Genomic DNA, 23281 nt, shown 5'->3' with positions numbered 1-23281 from the left:
AAATAAGGCCATTTATTTATATAAAGGTAATAAACCTTTATCAAAGATATATGATATAAACACATTAGGGATTTAGGATACTTAGGAATTTGATATTTAAGATAATTCACCTTCAGCCTAAAGGATGGGGTTGTAATAAAGGAGGGAAGGCTGACTAGTTATACAGTGAGATCTTTACAATTATATTAAGCAAGCCTGTGTTCCTTAGAATTCTTTTCTAAGAATAGGGCATTGGAAGTAAAATCAGTAAGCTTGTATAATTCCATAAGGGCAGATAGAAATACTTGTTGATGATTGTACTTCATTTTGAAGAAGCCAAAGCACATTAAGATGGTCAGATAAAATAGAAGATGATGGGTTAAGATATATTAACTTCTGCATGAACTGGATTTCAATGAGGCAGAATTGTACAAAATAGCTTCATTTTCTCTTTCAAAATCATTGAGGTCCAATGACAGAACAATGACTGGCAATGGCCCGAGATGCAGTGAATTACTTTGGCTTTTTTATGTCTGATTAAACTCTCCACAGCTGCTTCAGCTGCTTTCATGTTGGAACAAATTATTCTCCCATTCCACTAGGAAAAGTTTTCATATGCTTGGAGTAGACATCCCTCCAACTCACTGACTAGGTTGAGGCTTATTGAGAATCTTCAACATTGTTTAGCCCACCTACCATGATGATTTTACCAGACTTGGCCACTGCACATTCTATAGCTTCTTGGGGTCAAGGTGAAAGTTGGGTGATGGGTGGACATCAAAGGTGGATAAATCACCCTGAAAAGGGCTTGGCAAGCCCTCATATTAGAAATGCTAATCCTCCCTGAACCCCTTGTACACTAATATACTACTTGTGGAAATGAATAAAACAATTAAAATATCTATACCCTTTGACTCAGAGATTTTGATATTAGGTATATAGAGCTAGAAGACTGATAAAAAAGAATCTATCAAAGAAAAATGGCTCTAATATAATAAAATCTGAAAAAAAACAGGAAAATAAGAGTATTACTAAATTACTTCTTTGTTACAACTATAACCTTAGTTATAGTTAAACCAGAGAAAGTCAAAATAGAAAGTGAAAACTATAGCCCAATATTTCAAATAAATACTGAAAAAAAAGGTTGCAGCAACATATCAAAATGATCATATAACATAAAGTTATATTTATTACAGACATATAGGAATTATGCAGGAATGCTGTTCAATATCAGTAAAGCTAAAAAGATAACTGACCATATTAATTAGACCAGAAAAATTTAAATGATTATTTTAATAAATGCAAAAAATAAGGTTTTGATAAGCCACATATATCATCAACATTTCTGTATATTTTCAATACTCCTTGCAACAACAAAGAGAATAAGAAATTCCATTTTAAAAATTTAAATTTTAAAATTTAAAATTCCATTTTTAAAAATTCTCTAGAATATGTCAAATACTTTGAAATTTACTTAACAAGAATTATAAAAACACATCTACATACATTTTTAAGGGAATAAAGACAGAGTTAAAGAATTATAGAGATATTCTTTACAGATGGACCAACCTAAGATAGCAAAATAAGGTACTTAAATTCTTATTTATTTATACATATGTCATAATTCTTATTCCATGTCATAATAATCAAACTACCAAATGGATACTCAATAGAAATAGAAAAAAAAAATAACAAATTCAACTGGAAGAACAAAAAGTCAAGGCTATTAAGAAACAATGAAAAAGTAGTTGGGGAAAGGAAGGAAACCTAGCAGCATTAGATCCTCACACCATACTACGAAAGGCATTATTAAAATATATTTTCAGAGTTGTATGATTCTTTATGACTCTCATTTGGAATTTTCTTGGCAAAGATAATGGAGTGATTTTCTACTTCCTTCTTTGTTTTAGAGCTGGATAAAAATAGAGGCTAATCAGCGAGACATATTATGTAAAGAACAGAAAGAAGCAAATGAACCTAAGAATATAGTATTTAATAAGCATAGTGGCCCTAGTTATTCGGGTAAGAATGAGCTACTGAGGTAAGAATGCAGAGTTCAACAAAAACTTATCTGAAAACTGGAAACAGTTGGCAGAAAATTGATTTATATCAACACTGCCACCATAGACCAAGATGACCTCCAATTGGATAAATGAATTAGATTTGAAAGAGGAAGCAATTGCCTTTCAATGAATGAGTGGTTTTTAGAAGAAGAAAAAAAAAAAACAATCAATTAAAAGTCATTTGAAGAAAGGCTCTAAAATTATCAACAGAGAAATGAAAATAAAAGTAAATATGAGGTTCTATCTGATAGTACACTTGCAATGGTAACAAAAAAGTAAAATTACAATTCTTAGTAAATCTCTGGGGAAACTGAAAAATTAATATAATGTTGGTAGAGCCGCAAATTTGTCCATCCATTTAGAAATAAGCCCAAAAAGTGACCAATCTTAAGCATATCGTTATATGCAGTGATAATAAGTCTGTAATAAGTAATAAGTGATTGATATAAATAGAAAGATGTGTGAAAGTTCTATGTGAACTAATTACAAAGGAAGTAAAGAGCCAGGAAAAAATACTTATACAATGCCTACAGCAATGTAAATGTAAAGAACCATCATTAAACCAAAACCAAATGTTGCCAAATTACAAAGATCACATTGGCCCCTAAGATAACTTCCTCACCTCCTCTGTAAAGGTAGAGGTTTATGGATATTAAACACTGCAAATAATATCAGATTTTTTTTTAAAATGTTGATTAGTTTTGCTGATTTCATTTATCTTCTTTCTCTTTATTAAAAATATTATTCTAAGGAATATAGTTCATGTAAAAAGAATATATATCAATAAGAATTGTTTCCCCAAAAATATTTGTTCCCTTTTCCTGTTCTCATTAATGATAGTTTCTTAAACTAGACCAATCTCATATGAATATTATTGAAATGTAACTATATTTATTATAGATAAATTTTGATGTTTTCTTTTTTTTTAACTTTTTTTTAATGAAAATACTCCATGTAATCTTCTATCAAGAATGACAGAATTGGAATCACAAAAGTTAAGATGTAAATCTTAGCTTTGCCATTTTCTAGTAATGTGTCCTTGAATAATCTTATTTTCTTCCCCTATAACTTTCAGTTTCTTCCTCTATAACTAAAGATAATATACTTACAGGCCTTCTCTTATATTCTTTCCCATCAATTTAGCCTTTGTTTAAATTTTCCTATATATCCAAGTTTCTAAACCTGGTGTCATCTTCAATTCTTTACTTTTATTCATGCCACATATGCAGTTAATAACACATCTTTCTTCTTTCTCCTTAATATCTCATACACATTATTTTCTTTTCACTCAAAATTGACTGCCTTAATAGAAAGCTTCATTATCTCTTGTCTGGGCTATTGCAATAGGCTCTTAATTAGTCTCCTGTCTTTAGTTCTCTCCTTTTTAAAATCCATCCTTGAGAAGGCTTTAAGAAATAGATCTCACCATGTGAATAAACTCTGCTATCATGCTATTGTCTATGGGGAAAAAATAACCACTCCTTTGGTATTTAAAGCTCTTCACAACCTGGTCCCTTTCTCCCTCTCTAGTATCTTGACATATTGATCTTTTCCACATATTCTATGTTATAGCGATACTATACTTCTTATTGTTCCATACACATGACAAACCACTATCAGATCTTTGTGCAGCCTTCTACTGACTCTCCTTCAACCTAGAATGGTCTCCCTTCTTAGAGTCCCTGATTTCTTCAGGGCTTAGCTCCTACTGCAGAAGGCCTTTCTAATCCCCTTAACACTAGTCTCTCTTCCCTATGAAATGATACAAAGAGAAGTAAGCAGGACTAGGAAAAAGACTGCTTTGTGTCCAATTTGTATACATCATATAGTTTCATATATTTTATCTCCAAATGTAGATTACAGACTTCTTTAGTTAAAGATGATTAATTTTTATTTCTGTATTTACTACAAAGGTCCTGGAATACAGATTTTTGTATATGTTGGGGGTTTTTGGATGCTCTTAAAATAACCTTCTTTAGCAACAGGTAGCAAATCTCTCAGCCAGCTAATCCTCTCCTGGTTTGATGTTGTTTCCTAAAGCAATATAATGTATCCTTGTTCATCCTCCTCCACTAGAATTTCAAGCATATTAACTTGTACTCTACATGTCTTGTGTCCTTAACTACTATGCTGTTCCACTTCACAAAAATAATAAATGTTTATTGGCTGAAGTGGTGTGTGGTCTCATAGAAATGTTGATAAATTTTTGCATTCTATAGTTCTCTGCAATTAAGGAATTAAGTACTTGGTACAAAATAAATGCTTGTTGAATTGAGCTGAAATCATAATGAATAAGAATAGTTGATGAGATAAATGATCAAAAAGAAAGTTTTTTTCAGAAAACTTTAATATATATGCAAAGAACTTCCTCAGGAAATAAAATCCAATAAAACATAGAACCAGGCAATATATTATGGGTAGCTTTTTAATAATTCATCCTGAAATCTACTCCTACTAATTTCAAATCCAGCATGTGTAACTATAAAAAATTTTTAGATTGTCAGAAGGAATTAGAAATCTGTGAACAATTAAATTCTTTCAAAATAAAAAGTAAGCACTGTAATTTCCTAGGTTTGGATTGTGTTTTTTTAATCCTTTGAATCATTATAGATTTCCAGATTTCCTACAATATGCTAATAAAATCCATCAGAATCAAGGAGTCTATGATAGCCAAAATTATGCCATTTTCCTAGGCAACATGGGTTTTAGGTTATTTTCTATGTTTAGTTGAAATGATCACAGTACAAAATCTCAGAAATGTTATTCCAATTTTTAGGGTAAACCTTCACTGTGAAAATCTGATAGTAATTATGTGTAGTGAAAGTAAAGATTTTGTTTTCTTTTTATTTTCTGAATTACAATTGTTAAAGGATTTCAGGGAATAGAATTGAGATTTCTAGCATCAGTACATATTTTACAAATCTGAAAGTATAAATACAGACTCACTACAAATCAAAGTTCATATTTTTTAAAATCCCCACATGGATAACAGAAATGAAACAGAATCACCTTCAAGTGTTTTTAACTTGAATAAAGGACAATTTAATTTGGACATCAGAAAGACAGAAGGTAATAATATTCCAGGAGTCACACACTCAACCCAAAATTCAGTGGCTATGTAATGATTGCATAATAGATATCTGTTCCCTATACAGAAACTATTCTAAAATTGCTACATGCCTATTTCAGGGAATACTGGTTGTGATATCTAGGATGAAACACAAAAATCAATAGAATTAATAATTAGGTGAATAAGTGAATAGGAATAACCCAAACATAACCAGATAGTGAAGTGATGAATGAAAAAAAGAGTATTTAATAAGCATTGACTACGAATAAAGCACTGTGCTAAGCACTAGGGATAAAATTGAAAAAAATTGCTTTTTCTGCTTTTAAGGAGTTTATATTTTAATGGAAGTAGGAAACAGATGTAATAGATTTCAGGTGCCAGTCAGATAGAAAGGTCCACAAAATGAAGAGAAAGGAAATATTAATGCATTATCTTTATTCCACTGGGACACTAATTCATGGTTGGTGAAGCTGTGAAGTGCTCCAACTATTCTAAAGAGCAATTTGGAGCATTTTCCAAAGGGCTATCAAACTATGTGTACCTTTTGATCCAAAAGTATCTCTCCTGAGTCTGTATTCCAAAGAGATAATTTTAAAAAGAGAAAAAGACCCCACATGTGCAAAGTTTTTGTTGCAGGCCTTTTTCTAGTGGCAAGGAACTGGAAATAGAGTGAGTGCCCATCAGTTGAGGAATGGCTAAATAAGTTATGATATATGAATGTTCTATAAGAGATGATCAGAAGGATGATTTCAGAAAGGCCTGGAGAGATTTACATAAATTGATGCTAAGTAAAGTGAGTAGAATCAAGAACATTGTACAAAACAAGATTATATGGTAATTAATTGTGATGCGCTTGCTCTTTTCAATAATGAGATGATTGGGGCCAATTCCAAAAGATTTGAGATGGAGAGAATCATCTGCATCCAGAAAGGATTGTGGGGATTGAATGTGGGTCACAACATAATATTTTTATCTTTTTGTTATTTGCTTGCTTTTTTTTTCTTTCTTTTTTCCCCTTTTTGATCTGATTTTTCTTGTGCAGCATAAAAGTATGGAAATTTGTTTAGAAGAATTGCACATGTTTAATCTAAATTTAATCTAAATTAAATCTCAGGTCGTCAGTACCTGTAGCTTTAATATCCTTATTATCCCTTTACATCTTCATAAAATGGACTACCTGTGGTAGCTAGAAGTAGAATTAGTGATACCTTTACAGGGGTAAGGATACAGACTTTCTTGGGGCTCTTGGATTTATCTATCTTTTAGCAGCAGTTGTTCAATAGTTGGCACTGGTTGTTGAAAGGTGGGGACTTTTTACATTGTGTTTTCTCCCCTCAGTGAGATCTGAAAGGTCCAGGCTGGAAACAGAACCAGATGCCACCTTCCTAAAATGTGTTTTGTGACCCCATGTGGGATCTCATAATTTAATGTGGAAGTCATAAAATTATGATTTCTTATCAGCAGATATTGGATTTGTATACTTATTTTATATATCTGTATACCCAGGATCACATAAAAATTTCCTGGACAAAAAGGGGTTGCGAACAGAAAAAAAAAATCAAAAAAGTCTTTATTTAAATGATACTGCATTTCACAAGGATCTTGTGGGTTAAGATCCTAGAATCAGTCTGAGGGGAATTTGTGGTCAAGAGAATAATAGTGGCTTGATTTATATAGCTCAAGCTATCGCCTATCTCCCACTCATGTCTACTTATATAGTCATAGATCCAGAATTTAAAAAGCACCTTGGAAGTCCTGTTGCTCAGCATTCTCTCCCTTTAAAAGACAAAGGAAGTATATTCTAGGAAGATTAATGATTTTCCTTCATGTTCACATCATATGAGGTCCCATTGAAGGTACAATAGTACAACAAGTATCAGGATTCAGGATAACTGCCTTCAACTCTTTGGAGATGCTCATGTTGAAAAGGGACTATAATTAGTCTATTTGATTGCAGAGGGCACAAATTAGAGCAATGCCTGGAAGTTGCAAAGAAACAAATTTGGAAGGAAAAAATATGGAGGGGAAAATCTACCTTGTATTTAATTTAGGATGACCTAACAGTGAAATGGACTTCCCCAGCAGAAATCAAAGTTCCTTCCTCACTGCCTGTCTCTACTGAAGAACTTTAAGCAAAGATAGAATAAACTCTTGTCAGGTAGTGTGTAAAAGGCTGCTTTTTTTAGCTATGGGATAAACTAAATGCCTTTCTGACGCACTTCCAACTTAGATATGTTAATCTTTGATTTGAAGATGCTGCAGAATTGTGACCCAGAGAAATGTAAATGAAAGATAGATAGATAGACAGATAGATAAAGCTTGGAGGAAGACCATCAATACACTGGTGGATCCTCTAGAGAGTATTTCCAGTAGATGGCGGACAAGAATAGCACCACAAGGCACAGATGGACTGTGGTTTGACCAATATAGAGACTCGTTGAAGCAATAAAATAATATCTCTGCTGATGTAATGAAGTAATGAATAGATGCTTAGTTTTGGGAGATTCATCCAGAGGTACAATGACCTCTTAAGTAAAGACTTTTTCAAAAGTCTACAGTTTATTTTGCCAATTAGTTATTTTATACTTTCAATTGAACCCTAATAATAATTCAGTTACAACAGAGGTACAAAAGTAAATCATAAAAATGAAATGGATACAAAGATGATGAAAATAGTGAACATAGCATATGTTTATTTATATTTGGTCTCCTTACATCTTTTTCTGGATGCAGATGGCATTTTTGGTCCAAAGCCTATTGAGATTGCTTCAGATACTGAACTACTGGGAAGAACCAGGCCTGTCATAGTTGATCATCATAGTTCTTGCTATTCTTGTGTACAGAGTATTCCTGGTTCTGTTTGTTTCACTCACTATCTTTCTAGGCCTTTCTATAACTAGCAGGTTCATCATTTTTATAAAACAACAATATTCTATTATTTCCCTCTGCACAGCTTGTTTAGCCATTCCCCAATTGATGGACATTCACTTCTTTTCCAATTATTTACTACCACAAAAAGAGCTGCTATAAACACTTCTGCACATGTGAGTCCTTTTATATACTTTATGATTTTCTTATGGCACTGCTAGATCAAAGGGTATGCACAGTTCTGTACCCTTTGGTCATTGCTCCAAATTGCTCTCCAGAATGGTTGGGTCATTTCACAACTCTACCAACAATATTTTAGTGTCTCAGTTTTCCCCATTCCCTCCAACATTTATCCCAATCTTTTCCTGTCATCTTAACCAATCTGAGAGGTGTGAGGCTGTACTTCAGATTTGTGTAAATTTGTATTTCTATTATCAATAGGGATTTAAAACATTTTTCATATGTTTATAAATGGTTTTAATTTCATTTCTGAAAATTGTTCATATCCTTTGATCACTTGACAATTAGGGAATGACTTGTATTCTTATAAATTTGACACAGTTCTTTATATATTTTAGAAATGAGACCATTATCAGAAATACGATCTGTAAAGATTTTTTCCCAGCTTTGTACATCCTTTTTAATTTTGTTTCTATTGATTTTGTTTGTGCAAAATCTTTTTAATTTAATGTTTTAAAAGTCATGTATTTTGACTTTCCTAATGTTCTCTAGTTCTTCTTTCCTCCCTTCTCCAAAAATCTGATAGGTAAATTATCCCTTGTTCTCATAATTTGTTTATGGCATCCATCATCCTTTATGTTAAAATCATGTATCCATTTTGACCTTATTTTGGTATGGGGTGTGAGATGTAGGTCTATCACAATTTTCTAACATATTTTCCTAGCAACTTTTGTCAAATAGTGAGTTCTTATTCTAGAAGCTGGAGTTTGGGGAGTTCTCAAATACTAGATGGCTATAGGCCTTGATTGTTATGTCATGTGTATGTAATCTATTCCACTATTCTACCACTCTGTTTCCTAGTCAGTATCAAATAGTTTTGAAGTCTGTTGTTTTATAATATAGTTTTAAGTTTGGTACTGCTAAACCACCATCCTTTTTTTTATTATTATTAATTCTATTGATACTCTTGACCATTTGTTCTTCCAGATTGTGTTATTATTTTTCTAGTTGTATAAAATAATATTTTGGCAGTCTGGGATTGCACTGAACAAGTAGACCAATTTTAGGGCAGAATTGTCATTTTTTTATTATATTAGCACAGCTCAGCCACAAGCAATTGATATTTTTTTCAATTATTTAGATCTGATTTTATTGATGTGAGATGTGTCTTTGTGTTCATGTAGTTCTTAGGTTTGTCTCAGCAGGTAGACCCCTCAAGTATTTTGTTTACAGAAATTTTAAATGTGATTTCTCTAGCTCTTCCTGATGGGCTGTGCTGAGGCAATTAGAGGTAAGTGATTTGCCCAGTCACTGGGAAGTGTTAAATAAATGTGGTCAAATTTGAACTCGGGTCCTTCTGCCTTCAGGGCTGGTGCTCTATTCATTACACCAACTAGCTGCTCCTATACTGAAGATTTCTGTGGGTTTATGTTATATCCTGCAACTTTTCTAAGGCTGTGAATTGCTTCCAGTAGGTTTCTGAATGATTTTCTAGGATTTTCCAAGTAATTAATCATATTATGTGCAAAGAGTGACAGTTTTTTTTCTCCTCATTGCCTATTCTAATTCTTTTTTTTTTCTTATTGCTAAAGCCAACATTTCTAGAATGATGTTGAATAATAATGGTGATAATGGGCATCATTGTTTCACCCCTGATCTTATTGGGAATGAGTCCAGCTTCTCTCCATTAAATATTGTTTAAGAGAAGCTCCCCTTATCCCTATGCTTTCTAATGTTTTTAATAGGAATGAGTCCAGCTTCTCTCCATTACAAATAATGCTTGCTGTAAGTATTATGTGGATACTATTTATTATTTCAAGGGAAGCTCTCTTTATCTCTATGTTCTCTAGTGTTTTTAATTAAAAAATACAAAATGTTGCATTTTGTCAAAAGCTTTTTTGGCATCTATTGAGATTATCATATGATTTCCTGTTGCTTTTGTTATTGATATGGTCAATGATTATAATAGTTTTCTTGACATTGAACCAGCCCTTCATTCCTGATACAAATCTCATCTAGTCATAGTGTATTATCCTGATGATAAGTTGCTGTAATGTCTTCGCTAATTTTTATTTTAAAATTTTGCATCAATATTCATTAAGGAGATTGGTCTGTGATATTCTTTCTCTGTTTTGGCCCTTTCTGGTTTAGATATCAGTGCCACAGTTGTTTCATAGAAGGAATTTGGTAGTACTCCTTTTATACCTATATTTTTAATATATATTCTATATTCTTTACCAATATACCTATATGTAAATAGTTTACATAGTATTAGAATCCATTGTTCTTTAAAAGTCTGGTAGGATTCACTTTTTTTTTTTTTTTTCTGTAGAATTCTCTTGTGAATTCATCTGGCCCTGGAGATTTTTTCTTAGAGAGTATAAAAATGACTTCTTCAATTTATTTTTCTAAAGTGGGACTAGTTAATTAATTTATTAATTACAGAATTAATTAATAACAGAAGGGGAACTTCTGTTAACCTGGGCAAATTATATTTTTGTAAATATTCATTCATTTTGTTAGATTGTCAGACTTGCTGCCATAGAGCTGTGCTAATTACTGTTTTAATTTCTTTTTCATTAGTGTTGAGTTCACCCCTTTAATTTTTGATGCTAGTAATTTGGTTATTTTCTTTCCTTTTTTCTAGTCAAATTAACCAAAGGTTTATCTATTTTGTTAGTTTTTTCTTAAAACCAACTCTTAGTTTTGTCTATTAGTTCAATAGTTTCTCAGTCTCCATTTTATTAATATCTCCTTTGAGTTTCAAAATTTCTAATTTGCTAATGAATTAATTTTTATTTAATTTAATTCTTTTTCTAGCTTTTTTAAGTTGCATACTTAATTCATTAATCTCCCTTTTCTCTTTTTTATTTATTAGCTATTTAGAGATATAAAATTTTCCCTAAGAACTGCTTTGGCTGCATCCCATAGGTTTTTCTATATTGTCTCATCATTGTCATTTTCTTGCTTGAAATTCTGGATTGTTCATATGCTTTGTTGTTTGATCTATGAATTCTTTAGAATTAGATTTAATTTCTAATTGGTTTTTAGTGTCTCTTTCCCTGACCCTTTATTGAATATATTATTTATTGCATGTGGTCTAAAAAGGAAGCATTTACTATTTCTGCCTTTTTGCATTTGACTGTGAGGTTTTTATACCTTAATACGTGGTGAAATTTTGGGTTGATGCCATCTAATGCTGAGAAAATTATTTTTTGTCCCTACTCAATTTTCTCCAGAGATATCTAGGATTGTATTGACCTCCCTAATTTCTTTCTTGTCATTTTGTGGTTAGATTTGTCTGATTCTAAGAAAGGAAGGTTGAAGTCCTCCACTGGAGTAGTTTTGCTATCTATTTCTTCCAATAACTGACTTAAAATCTTCTCTAGGAATCTGTCTACTATCTGGTGCATACACATTTAATATTGTTACTACTTCATTATTTATGGTACCATTTATCAAGATATCCCTCCTTATCACTTCTAATAAGATGTATTTTTACTTTTGTATTATCTGAGATTAGAATTGCTACCTCTGCTTTTTTTTTTTACTTCAGATGATTCATAATAAATTCTGTTCTAGCTTTTTACCTTTATTCTGTATGTGTTTCTGTGTCAAATATGTTTTTTGTAAACAATGCACTGTAAGATTCTGTTTTTTAATCCATGGTGCTATTTGCTTCCATTTTATGAGAGTTCATCCCATTCACATTAACAGTTATGATTACAAGCTTTGTATTTCCCTCCATCTTATTTTCTCCCCTGTATATACTTTTGATCTCTCTTTCCACTCTGTCCTTAGTCTTGTGTTTTATTTTTTACCTAACCCATTCCTTATCTTACTTCCTATCACCCCTCCCCTTTCTCTTAGTAGTGTTTTTTAACCCACTCCACTCACTAATTTAACTTCTATCAACCTTTCCCCCCTTCTCTTACAATTTTTCCTAGTGTTCCTGTCCTACTTTCTGTTCTGTCCCTCCCTTTTCTTTTCCATTTGTAACGTGCCCACCTGGCAGTTACAATTACTAGTCTGCCCTAGGCCCAACAGAGTACCTTTGACCACTGACCTTTGCAGTGTCAACTCTACCCGGCTCGCCTCCTCTGAGGCTTTCAAAGGTCTCTGGCCACAATTTCTTTGATCTATAGTTTAATAACCAGTAGCGCACTCAAGAACAGCCATGTGTAATCTTAAAAGCCTTTATTATACCTACCCACATAATGCCCTGACTGATGCCCTGACTTGTTGGTTCCCTAGTGAACATCTGGTCAGAAGACCCACGTGTTCACTACCAAAATCCTTACCTCTTTTGGCTACCCATCTCGGCTTGGCCACCCAGGCTAGGGAGCCAGGGTGAAGAGTGCTTTTCCTTTTTCTCCTCCTTTATATTTTTCTTTATATTTTTAAATAAATTTCTATACCTAACCAAATGATTAAATTATTCCCTCTTAGAGCCCAAACTGGTAAGATCAAATTTCAAACAATGCCCATTCCCTTCTTTTTTTCCCTCCATTTTAATAAGTCTTTTCCTATTATATCTTCCCTTTCCGTCTTTTACCAATATAGACCTTTTCCCACTTCTTAATGCCCTTTTTGTTGACTTTCATTACATCAAAGTCCATTCATTACCACACCCTCAGTCCATGTGATGCCCCCCTTTGTCTGCCTTTAAATATATTGTCCCTCGTTTACCTTTCTATGGTTTTCCTGAGTCCTGTGTTTGTAGTTTAAATTTTCTGTTTATTCTGTTTTGTTTTTTTCCACAGAAATGATTGAAAATCTCTTACTTCATGGAAGATCTATTGCCTTCCTTGAAAGATGATGCTGAATCTCATTGCGTAGTTAATTCTTGGTTGTAACCCCACATCCTTTGCCTTCCAGAATATGATATTCTAGGCCCTTTGATCCTTTATTGTAGAAGCTGCCAGATCCTGGGTGATCCTGACTGTTGTTCCTTGATATTTCGATTGTTTTTGTCTGGCAGCTTGCAGAATTTTTCTTGAGATTGAAGTTTTGGAGTTTCACAAGAATGTTCCTTGGAGTTTTCCTTGTGTGATTTCCTGCTAGGTGATGGATGGATTCTTTCAATGAATATTTCCCCCTCTGTTTCTAGAATACTGGTGTAGTCTTCCTTAATGACTTCTTGAAGAATTCTATCCAGGCTCTTTTTTTTGGTCATGGCCTTCAGATAAGCTAATAATTTTTAAATTGCCTCTTCTGAATCTATTTTTCAGGTTGGCTGTTTTGCCAATGAGGTATTTCACATTTTCTTCCATATTTTCATTATTTTTAGTTTGTTTGACTGGTTCTTGCTATCTCACAAAGTCATTAGCTTCCATTTGCTCTGTGATAGTTTTTAACGAGTGATTTTCTTCAGTTAGCTTTTGTATCTCTTTTTCCACTTGATTTATTCTACTGTTTTAAGTATGCTTGTTTTTTTCAGGCAATTTTTTCCTTCCTTTTCCAAAATGTTTGACTCTCTCATGCATACATCTCATTTCTTTTCTTATTTTTTCTTCTTCCTCTCTTATTTGCCTTTAGAAGTCTTTTATGAGCATTTCCACAAAGTCTCTTTGGGCTTGAGACCAATTTATTTCACTCTTTTAGATTTCTTGTGTGGACATTCTCTCCTGATCTGGGTTTGTGTTTTGATCTGCCCTGTCACCATAGTAGCTTTCTATGGTCAAAGTTCTTTTCTGTTTCTTGGTCATTTTCTTTCCTTTTCTTTTGTTATTTCCTCTTTTTTTTTTTTTAAGAGCTCTGCTCCGGGGGTAAAGGGAGCACTGTCCCAAGCTTCCTGTGCAACTCTGAGCCTTGGTTTTGAGCACAGGAGTCCCTTGTGTTTGTAGGAGGTAGCTTTGCTTGCTCTGTTCAGGAAACAGCCTGGTTTCCCATAGTTTACCTTTCGAGCTGCCCCCTGATCTGCTCCTATACTGAGCCAGGACTGAGGGTCTTAGTTGCTGATTTATTTTCAAGGGACCCTGGGAGAGTTTGAGCAGCTTCTTGACTTTATCTTGACATATTGATTCCACTCCTGGAACTCATTTATTTGTCTTACAATTTTGTTTTCCTTTATATTAATGTGATCATAATTTAAATGTTTTTCCTAATTCTATTTATTTTGCATTAGCTCATGTATCTTTTCAAATTTATTTGAATTTTCATGTATTTTTCCCATAGGACTCAATAATTCCCTTTATATTCACAGATCCATGATTACCTCCATCTTGTCCTGCGGACATCTAATTCAGTTCACTCATTTTAAAAATGAAGAAACTGAGACCTATGGAAATTAATTCATTTGCCCAAGTCAAACTGGTTATAAGTGAAAAAATTAAGTTTCAAACCAATGTCTTCTGATTCCACAGTGTTCTTTTGTTTTAGTTTTCTTGTTATTTAAAAATTAGTGCTATAAATATTTTTGTTTATGTGGAACACTTCTTATTCTCTTTGACATCCCTATTATATATATATACATATATATATGTATATGTATATATATATATATATATATGTATATATATATATATATATGTATATATATATGACTTAATGAAATCACTGGATTAAAAGGCATATGGAATTTAGTAACTTTTAATACAATTCCAACTGATTTTATAAAATAGCTGTACCAATTCAGAGTTAATCCAGCATTACATTAGCATGTATATTTTTTCATGGTTCCTCCAACATTTAATAAAGATGACAAAAGACCAAAAGATAATCATTTATATAACATACTTCATTTACTTCTTCCCACCTTTTCATTTATATTTATGGAATTTGCTTTTTTATTTTCCATATTCCCTCTCTAAAGCAAAACAAAATCCCTGAGCAAAGATTTCCCTTAAAAATTCTCTCTTCCATTCCTCAATAAGAATTCTGCCTTTGCTAAAGAACACAGTTCTACTTGTGATATAAGGAGAAGGGGGGAAAACATGCTGGGTTGCAAGGGATTAAAAAATACTTTATTTGTTCTGAACAGCTATTTCTAATCATCTCTAGAGATAATAACTGAGACCTTCTTGACAAACCTGAGGCTTTATTAGCAAAATACAGCATTTATATAAACCTAAATTGTTATTTACAAGTATCAATTTTATTTATACAAACAATATATTAAGCTCAGTGATTGTTATTTATAAATTATTTTGTTTAATTACCAAATCTCAAAACTTTTTTTTTAAATGCTCAGAATATCTGACTGCTTCTGGGGTTCAAAAATGATAATGCCCCTTCTCATGTAACCAAATGAAAGTAGAAAGTAAAGTACACTAAGTAAAACCTCACACTTCCCCCTGAAACAAGAAAGATGGAGAAGGACACATACCTATGCACTCCACTATTGCACATGATGATGTGACATGCTCCTAGTCTGTTGCAGAGTTCTGAAGAAACTGACAGCAGTCCAACACCTGAGGCACTGCATGCTGTGTAAGCACAGGCTGCTGTTCGTTTAGATCGAATGAATGAGATTATTAGGCGATAGAGTTCATCCAAAGCATTCAGAGGTCTCATGAGCTGCAGGAGAAAATACACATAAAGAAAAGCAAAATTCATTCCATCAAGAAATATTTTATGACTACGGTGTCTTTTTGTGTTTATGGAATGGACTAGGAAAAAAGTGCTATTATCACTCTTCTGAGATGACAGAAGTGGATAATTCAAATACATCATTGAAGAGGTCACAATTATCCTGTTGCCCAAGATGAGACTAAACAAGTCAGCAGAATAATGCATTTACCTAGCAAAGAATGATTAAAGTAAGTTTTATTTCCTTTTACCTTATCTATATAAGCAGCTTTTGATGTGGAGTTAGGAGGTAAATTTGACTTGTCCAGGTAGAAAGCCCTAAAAGAATCCAAAAGAGGAAAAATGTTACTTATTATTTAGAAATCATTAAGAAATCTTTTTAATTGATCACACATGCTTTTTACTTTTCTTGTACTATTTTTAAGGAAAGTGGGAATAAGCAGGACCTATGAGAAACAGAATGAAGTTGTAATAAATATTGATACTTTTAAAGTAACTACTAAATCTTCAATGCCTAAGATAACATATAACCATGTAGCCATGGGAGGGGGAAGGGAATTCTCCCCCTACCTCCAATTTTACATTATTACACAATGTGTTTGCTTAGAAATAACTTTCTATCCAAGGGCTCAGTACTTTCTAGTCAAGTTTTCCCAGGGTTTAACTTACCTATCATTAAGAAATAATAATGGAAGATACATTTGTCCTTTTTAGTTAAAAAATATATATATTCAGTAAGTTTTTTTTTACTAATTCAAGTCATGGTTAAAATGAGTTTAGCAGGCAAGTTATACTCTTGAGTGTTGGTTTACCCTCCTGAGACTATGAAGGGCGGCAAGATCATCCAGGACAAGGCATAGGAACCTCTCTGGAATAAAATTACCTAAACTTCCAGAAAGCATCTTGAGTACAAATGAACCTTTAAATGTTTCCTGCATTTTAACACATTAATAAGTAGTAGATTCCCTTGACTTAGACTATCTCAAAACTCAAGGAAGACTTCATTTTCATCTCTTGGATAACAGAGCCCATAAATATCTGATTATAGAGTAAAACTTTAGTATTTCATTTGCTTCTAAGTGTCTCATTGTAGCAAGAAGATGATGTAGGATTCTCAAATATTATACTAGTCACAAATCTTGTTAAAATCTGAAAAGGATTCAAGTATAATTCCAAACACTCTCCTATCTATTGAAGACAAGCCTAGTTAAATATGAAGGAGCTCTTCTTCAGTTGAATACCTCTTAATTTATGAATCCTTTGGGTTATAAAGTGAAATAGAAAATATGCCTTATCTCATTTCCAAAATATAGAGAGAATTGACTCTAATTTAGAAGAAATCAATTGATAAATGGTCAAAGGATATGAACAGACAATTCTCAGATGAAGAAATTGAAAGTATTGCTAGCCATATGAAAAGATGCTCCAAGTCATTATTAATCAGAGAAATGCAAATTAAGACAACTCTGAGATATCACTACACACCTGTCAGATTTGTCAGAATGACAGGGAAAGATAATGCAGAATGTTGGAGAGGATGTGGGAAAACATTGATACATTGTTGATGGAATTGTGAATGCATCTAGCCATTCTGGAGAGCAATTTGGAACTATGCTCAAAAAGTTATCCAACTGTGCATACCCTTTGATCCAGCATTGTTACTACTGGGCTTATATGCCAAAGAGATGTTAAAGAAGGTAATGGGACCTGTATGTGCAAGAATTTTTGTGGCAGCCTTCTTTGTGGTGGCCAGAAACTGGAAGCTGAGTGGATGCCCATCAATTGGAGAATGGCTGAATAAATTGTGGTTATATGAATATTATGGAATATTATTGTTCTGTAAGAAATGATGAACAGAATGATCTCAGTAAGGCCTGGAGAGACTTCCATGAGATGCTGAGTGAAATGAGCAGGACCAAGAAATCATTATATACTTCAACAACAATACTATATGATGATCAATTCTGATGGACATGGCGCTCTTCAACAATGAGATGAACGAAATCAGTTCCAATAGAGCAGTAATGAACTGAATCAGCTACACCAAGCGAAAGAACTCTGGAAGATGACTATGAATCACTACATAGAATTCCCAATCCCTTTATTTTTCTCCGCCAGAATTTTTGGTTTCCTTCACAGGCTAATTGTATACTATTTCAAAGTCCGATTATTTTTGTACAGCAAAATAACTGTATGGACACGTATACATATATTGTATTTAATTTATATTTTAACATATGTAACATGTATTGTCAACCTGCCATCTGGGGGAGAGGAGTGGGGGGAAGGAGGGGAAAAAATTGGAACAAAAGGTTTGGCAATTGTCAGTGATGTAAAATTATCCATGCATATATCTGGTAAATAAAAAGCTATAATAATAATAAAAAAAAGAAAATATGCCTTAGTTCTGTGGCTCTCCCTTTTCACTTCAATAATGATAGCAACAACCAGAGAATGCTAAGTATCATTTAGACTTTAGGTCATCTAGAAACACTAATAAAACTTTTGGTACTCCTGGTCAGATGCCCAAAAAGGTAAGATATTGTTATAGGAAATGAAATATGCTTACTAAAAATGAAACCAGAAGGCATCAATAAATGACAATTAAATTGAACATTGGTTCTCATATACCCTTAGGAGAAGCTAATAAATAAGGTGCCAGTGCCGATTTCATCATATACCCAAAAGCAACAGAAAGCATGACTTCATATGACAATTAGTCATTTCACCTTGTATTGCTAATGATGAGCTAAAGAAAAAGACAGCCATGAAAATAATTAGTTTATGATTCTACATGTCTTGCAATACATGAAAAGAGAGATATCTTCTGAAGAGTTTCACAGGATTCACCAAGATAATTCAATATATATAAACTAAGAAATTAATATATATAAAGTATTATCAAGTCTTCCAGAAGAATCACAACCATTAGTCCCTCCTTTCTCCTCACGGCACAGTATGTCTCACTGTAAGATTCCAACACATCCAACCTATACAAACTATAAATACATGCCTTTGACATATGAGTGCAAAAGGGGAAATACTGAAAAATATAATGGGAAATGTGGTGTGTGATTAAGAAGTGAAAGAGGCCAAACAGGAGGGAGAATCAAAATGGAAAACCCTATTGGGATGCTTACTGCAATAGTCCTTCTGAATGATAATGAGGGTACATCACAAAAGAGGAACAGCAATGGGAATAAAGAAGAGTAGACAGATGTGAAAAAAAATGTTACAAAGGTACAATCACAGGATTCAATAATAGACAGGATCCTCTTAAGTCATGCTTTAAACATGGGAGACTGAGTTAATTATAGTGCTCATGATAAATAATCAATGAGAACAAGAAATAGGTTTAGGGAAAGATAATGAGGTTAATTCGGCAATTCTTTCAAGTCAAATAAGTAGAAGTTAAATTGGAGGGTTGGAATTTTTAATTTAATTTAATTTAATTCCATGATTTCTGTGCAGAAATTTTTCAAAGCACAGAAAATGCTGGAAACAGTTAATAAGGCTACATCAGAGGAAAAATGTTTCAGAGCTCAACACAGTTAAATCCCTTGTTACAATTGCGGCTTCTCTAAATATTGAGGCAGGCACTTGGAGAAAAATATGCTATACAAATACTTACCAAAGATCATTATCACCTCCTTAGGATACTGCACTACACAAATTTGAAATTACTGCTGACTAAGTTCTACTACAGCCAAGAAAAAGAGCTTTGTAAACTTTTATGTGCTGTGTACATGAGACTTTTTGTGGCTACTATATTGAGCACACTCTTTTAGAAAGTCCCATTCCTTTCTAAAAGAGAATGTTGCTGATTCAGTTAAAACAAATCATGTTGATCTCATTCTGTTATTTTCTATTAAGTTCAGCTGGAAAAACTTTCAAATTTGCAGTTAAAAAAAAAAAAGATCAATTCAAGAAGTAAAGAATTTATGGGGAAAAAGTTTTATGGAAGTTTTCAATTAATTTATCTATATACAAGATGTTGGGGGTACAAACATGAAAAATGTTAAAGAGAGAGGGGCACAGTTGGGTGGGGATAATACCATGCATACAAAAATATACATAAATCAAAGTAGAATAGAATAAAGACCAATGGGAGGTCCAGATAATACTCTACAAGAAAAGTTGATAAGAAGAAAATCACTTTGGGTGGAGAGGATCAAAATAGACTTCATGAAAGAGGTGTCTCAACTAGGCCTTAAGAGAAAAGGAATACTCCACATGTGGAGGTATAAAGGGAATATATTTCAGGCAGCTTGCAAAAATGCACAGAAATCTGAAGAGGTAATAAAAAATTAGAAAACTGTTTCATTAGAATTTTGAGTAAATTAAGTAAAAAGTCTTTAATACTAGGGTAAAAAGTTTTAATTTCATTTATGGGCAATAGGGAGTCAATGAAGGATCTTAAATGTTTTAACATAGATATATAATTTAGGAAGGATGATTTGGGTTTTTTTTAAGGCTTAAAGTCATTTTTTCAATATATTTTGATTAATTTCATCAAGTATAGCTCAATTATATGTAATTATATGTAAATATCTGAAATTATATGTAAAAATTCATTTTTAAGTTCCAAATTTTTTCTCTTTCCTCTCTACACATCTCCTTGAACAGAGAAGGAATTTAAGTGTTAATACATATGAATTCATGTAAAGCATATGTAAGGAGATTGATTTGGTAAGGATTTATTGTCCAGCCAAACATGCCCATTTGCTGTTTTCCATACATGAAATTTTACCTCTTGCCTCTGGAACACTGCAAGCCTCCTCTTGAGGTATTGCTCTCCTCTGGAGCAAGACAAAAGAAAGTGGATAATGGGGTAACACATTTTTAGGTAACACAGTAATGGAAAGACAAGATACAAAGTAGAAGATGGTGACCTCTTGAAACAATTAATTATAAAATTAGAACAAGCAGGAGGTAAACCTAGCAGAGGGGGTTGAGAAGAAGAGACAGAGGAAGAACAATGGAAGCAGGGGTCAGGATGACAATGAACAGATCAAAAAGGATGAGGTTTAAAAAGAGGTAAAAAGATAGGAGAGGACTATCAGAAAAATTCAGGTTTCAGGATCATGGAAAGGAGAAGTGTTGATCACTAATAGGTGGCTGAGGAAGTATGAGTGAAGAGGTAAATGGGAGATGAGGAGGTTGATAAATTAGGAGGCCAGAATGTTTAAAGGAGTCATCAATATACATAGTAAAGTCATCAACACTGATGAAAAACATTAAATTAGAGAGGAAGTTTAAAAGCAAAGTGTGGGACTCAATTACTGAGGAAAGTTAAAAAATATTATTCAGGTCCATATATAACTACAAAATGTAATTAGATGATAACTGCAAAAGAAGGAAAAGTTACTGAGCGATGGAAGGGTCAGAAAGTTGTAAGGATTAAAAGATACTCCTCCTCTCCCTATGAATTAGGGGATAATGCTAGAAATGATTTAAAACTATGAATCAAAAATAAAAGGAAGCTTCCTTTGGGGGACATAAGATAGAACATGTTATTAATCTATATTTGTAATTATGTTTTTGTGATTATCAGGCATTTTTCTTCTTTCTATTCCCAGGTCCACTGGGGGTAAAATAATAAAATAAGAACCTTTTGAATGCATATGCATAATCAATGAAAATATGTTCAAATGTTAACCATATCCAAAAACATGCCTCATTTTATATATTTAGTGCACTATCTCTTTGATATGAGGTAAGTAACATTCTTCTTCATCAGCAGTTAAAAGATGCCTCAGTTAAAAGGAATCCCATCTTTTCTATAAGACTATATGACATGACAAAAATATTTTCTTAAATATGTGATAATATATACAGCATATTCTTAAAAATAAAAGTCTAAAATAATTCCTACCACAGAATCACAGAGTGATTGACTGAAACTAGAACTGGTTATTATTTATTTAAACTATGTAGAAAAAACCCTCAGAATGGGGAAAATGAAAAACAATATGTAGTAATGGATTATAAGCACAATAATAAAGAAAATGAAACAACCTGTATTATAAGAACATATACAATTAATTTATTATTTAAATACAGTTATAATTACTTGTTAATCCAAAGGACTAGACCTTGAACCATTGTTATTCATTTAAAGGGGAAAAAATTTAAAGGCTTCCTAGAGAAGATAATTCCTATCAGAAAGAGACAGCTTAGCCAGAAATTCTACCAACCTCCTAAGGCTATAGCTTTTTATAAAACTCCACTATTTCTCAGAGTATGACAATCTGTGGACAGCAAATAAATTTCTAAAGCACTTCACTTAATTACAAAAGGCTTGTTATGCTCTTTAATCAAACTTTATGGGAAAAGTTAATGGTAATATTGGCCTTGATCCAAAGCTGGACAACAGTTTATTATGCTTTTGAAGTGAGCAAGAATGAAGTCATAGCACTCTGAATATACTAAATGTTATTAAGACTTCTGAGTGTCCTACTGTTGCTTTTTATACTCTCTAATAGATAGCTCTTTTATAATCCAGATATATAGGAAGAGAAACTTAGTGTTCCACTGCTTGATTTTCTTCTAAACTAGCTGTAGAATGTAAAATTGAATTGCATATAATCTTTCATTTGATAGGTTTTTCATGAAATTTCACAAAATATATTATGAAATAACTTAAGACCAAGATAATTACACTGAATATATAACATTGCAGCATCAGATAAAGGCATTCTCTGATAAGTCTGACCATGGACATAGGACATTAAAGGTCAGAGAAGAAAATGCGCTTTAAGAAACTGAGATGTGGGAATCATTGGCTTATGAAGGAGAAATTTTACAAATGGAAATAATTACCTAGCACCAACCAGTAGGATCATGACAAACTGAACAAGAAAGTGATGGTGCTTACAGGGAAAGAGAGAAATAAGGTTTAAGGGGAACATGGAAAACAAGCACAGGGAAAATCTGAACATTAAGCAGAAAGAATAATACTGAAAGATATACATGTGATATGAAGATTATTATTCACAGCTCTATTAGATTAGATCATTTCTCCTTGCATGGTCAAAATCATGGAGCACATTTCATTGGTACAAGTATTTGCTCCTGCTCTTCATCTAAAATCTAAAGATGTATGTGAAGTACCACAAAGGTTGTGACATATCCAAGGTCACAAGACAGCATGTGTCAATTGCAGCATTTAAATCTAAATATTCCTGGTTCTGAGATCAGATCTCTAGCCACTACTTTTCATTTCTTGCTTTAAGTGCTTAATAAATGTTTTTTTTTTTTCTTTTATTCTCTTTACTCTTCTCGGATACTTTATTATTGTACTCCTGTATTCTGCCACAGATCTTCCAAAGTTTTCTTCAATTCACCTATATCATCATCATGTTCATCTTTTTCCTCCTCTTCCTTCTTTCTCCTCCATCCCCCCTCCCTTTCCCCTTCCCTCCCTTCCTCCACAATTTCCTCAAGCTATCAGCTCATATTCTTTCTCTTTCACAATCAAATTTCTAGAAAAATTCACCTATACTTTCTACCTTAACTTTTTCCTTTTATCCCCATCATTTTTCATCTTCAATCAGGCATCTAGACCTAATACTTGACTGAATCTATTCTT

The 23281-nt window shown here is 32.9% G+C and overlaps 1 protein-coding gene across 1 annotated transcript in view; it reads right to left on the bottom strand.

Moving 5' to 3' along the window:
* The window catches only part of PREX2 (phosphatidylinositol-3,4,5-trisphosphate dependent Rac exchange factor 2), a 388457-nt gene that overhangs the window by 52556 nt on the left and 312620 nt on the right, over positions 1 to 23281 (bottom strand). The window contains exons 36-37 of the mRNA XM_074278839.1: positions 15942 to 16008; positions 15488 to 15678 (exon numbers count right to left, since the gene is read on the bottom strand). Of these exons, the coding sequence (XP_074134940.1) occupies positions 15488 to 15678; positions 15942 to 16008 (258 nt within the window). The remainder of the gene's footprint in view (positions 1 to 15487; positions 15679 to 15941; positions 16009 to 23281) is intronic.

This window comes from Sminthopsis crassicaudata, chromosome 1 (assembly GCF_048593235.1).
Source record: "Sminthopsis crassicaudata isolate SCR6 chromosome 1, ASM4859323v1, whole genome shotgun sequence".
NCBI classification, from domain to species: Eukaryota; Metazoa; Chordata; class Mammalia; order Dasyuromorphia; family Dasyuridae; genus Sminthopsis; species Sminthopsis crassicaudata.
Note: the sequence above shows the minus strand (reverse complement) of the source record. Positions and strands in the feature narration are given on the sequence as shown.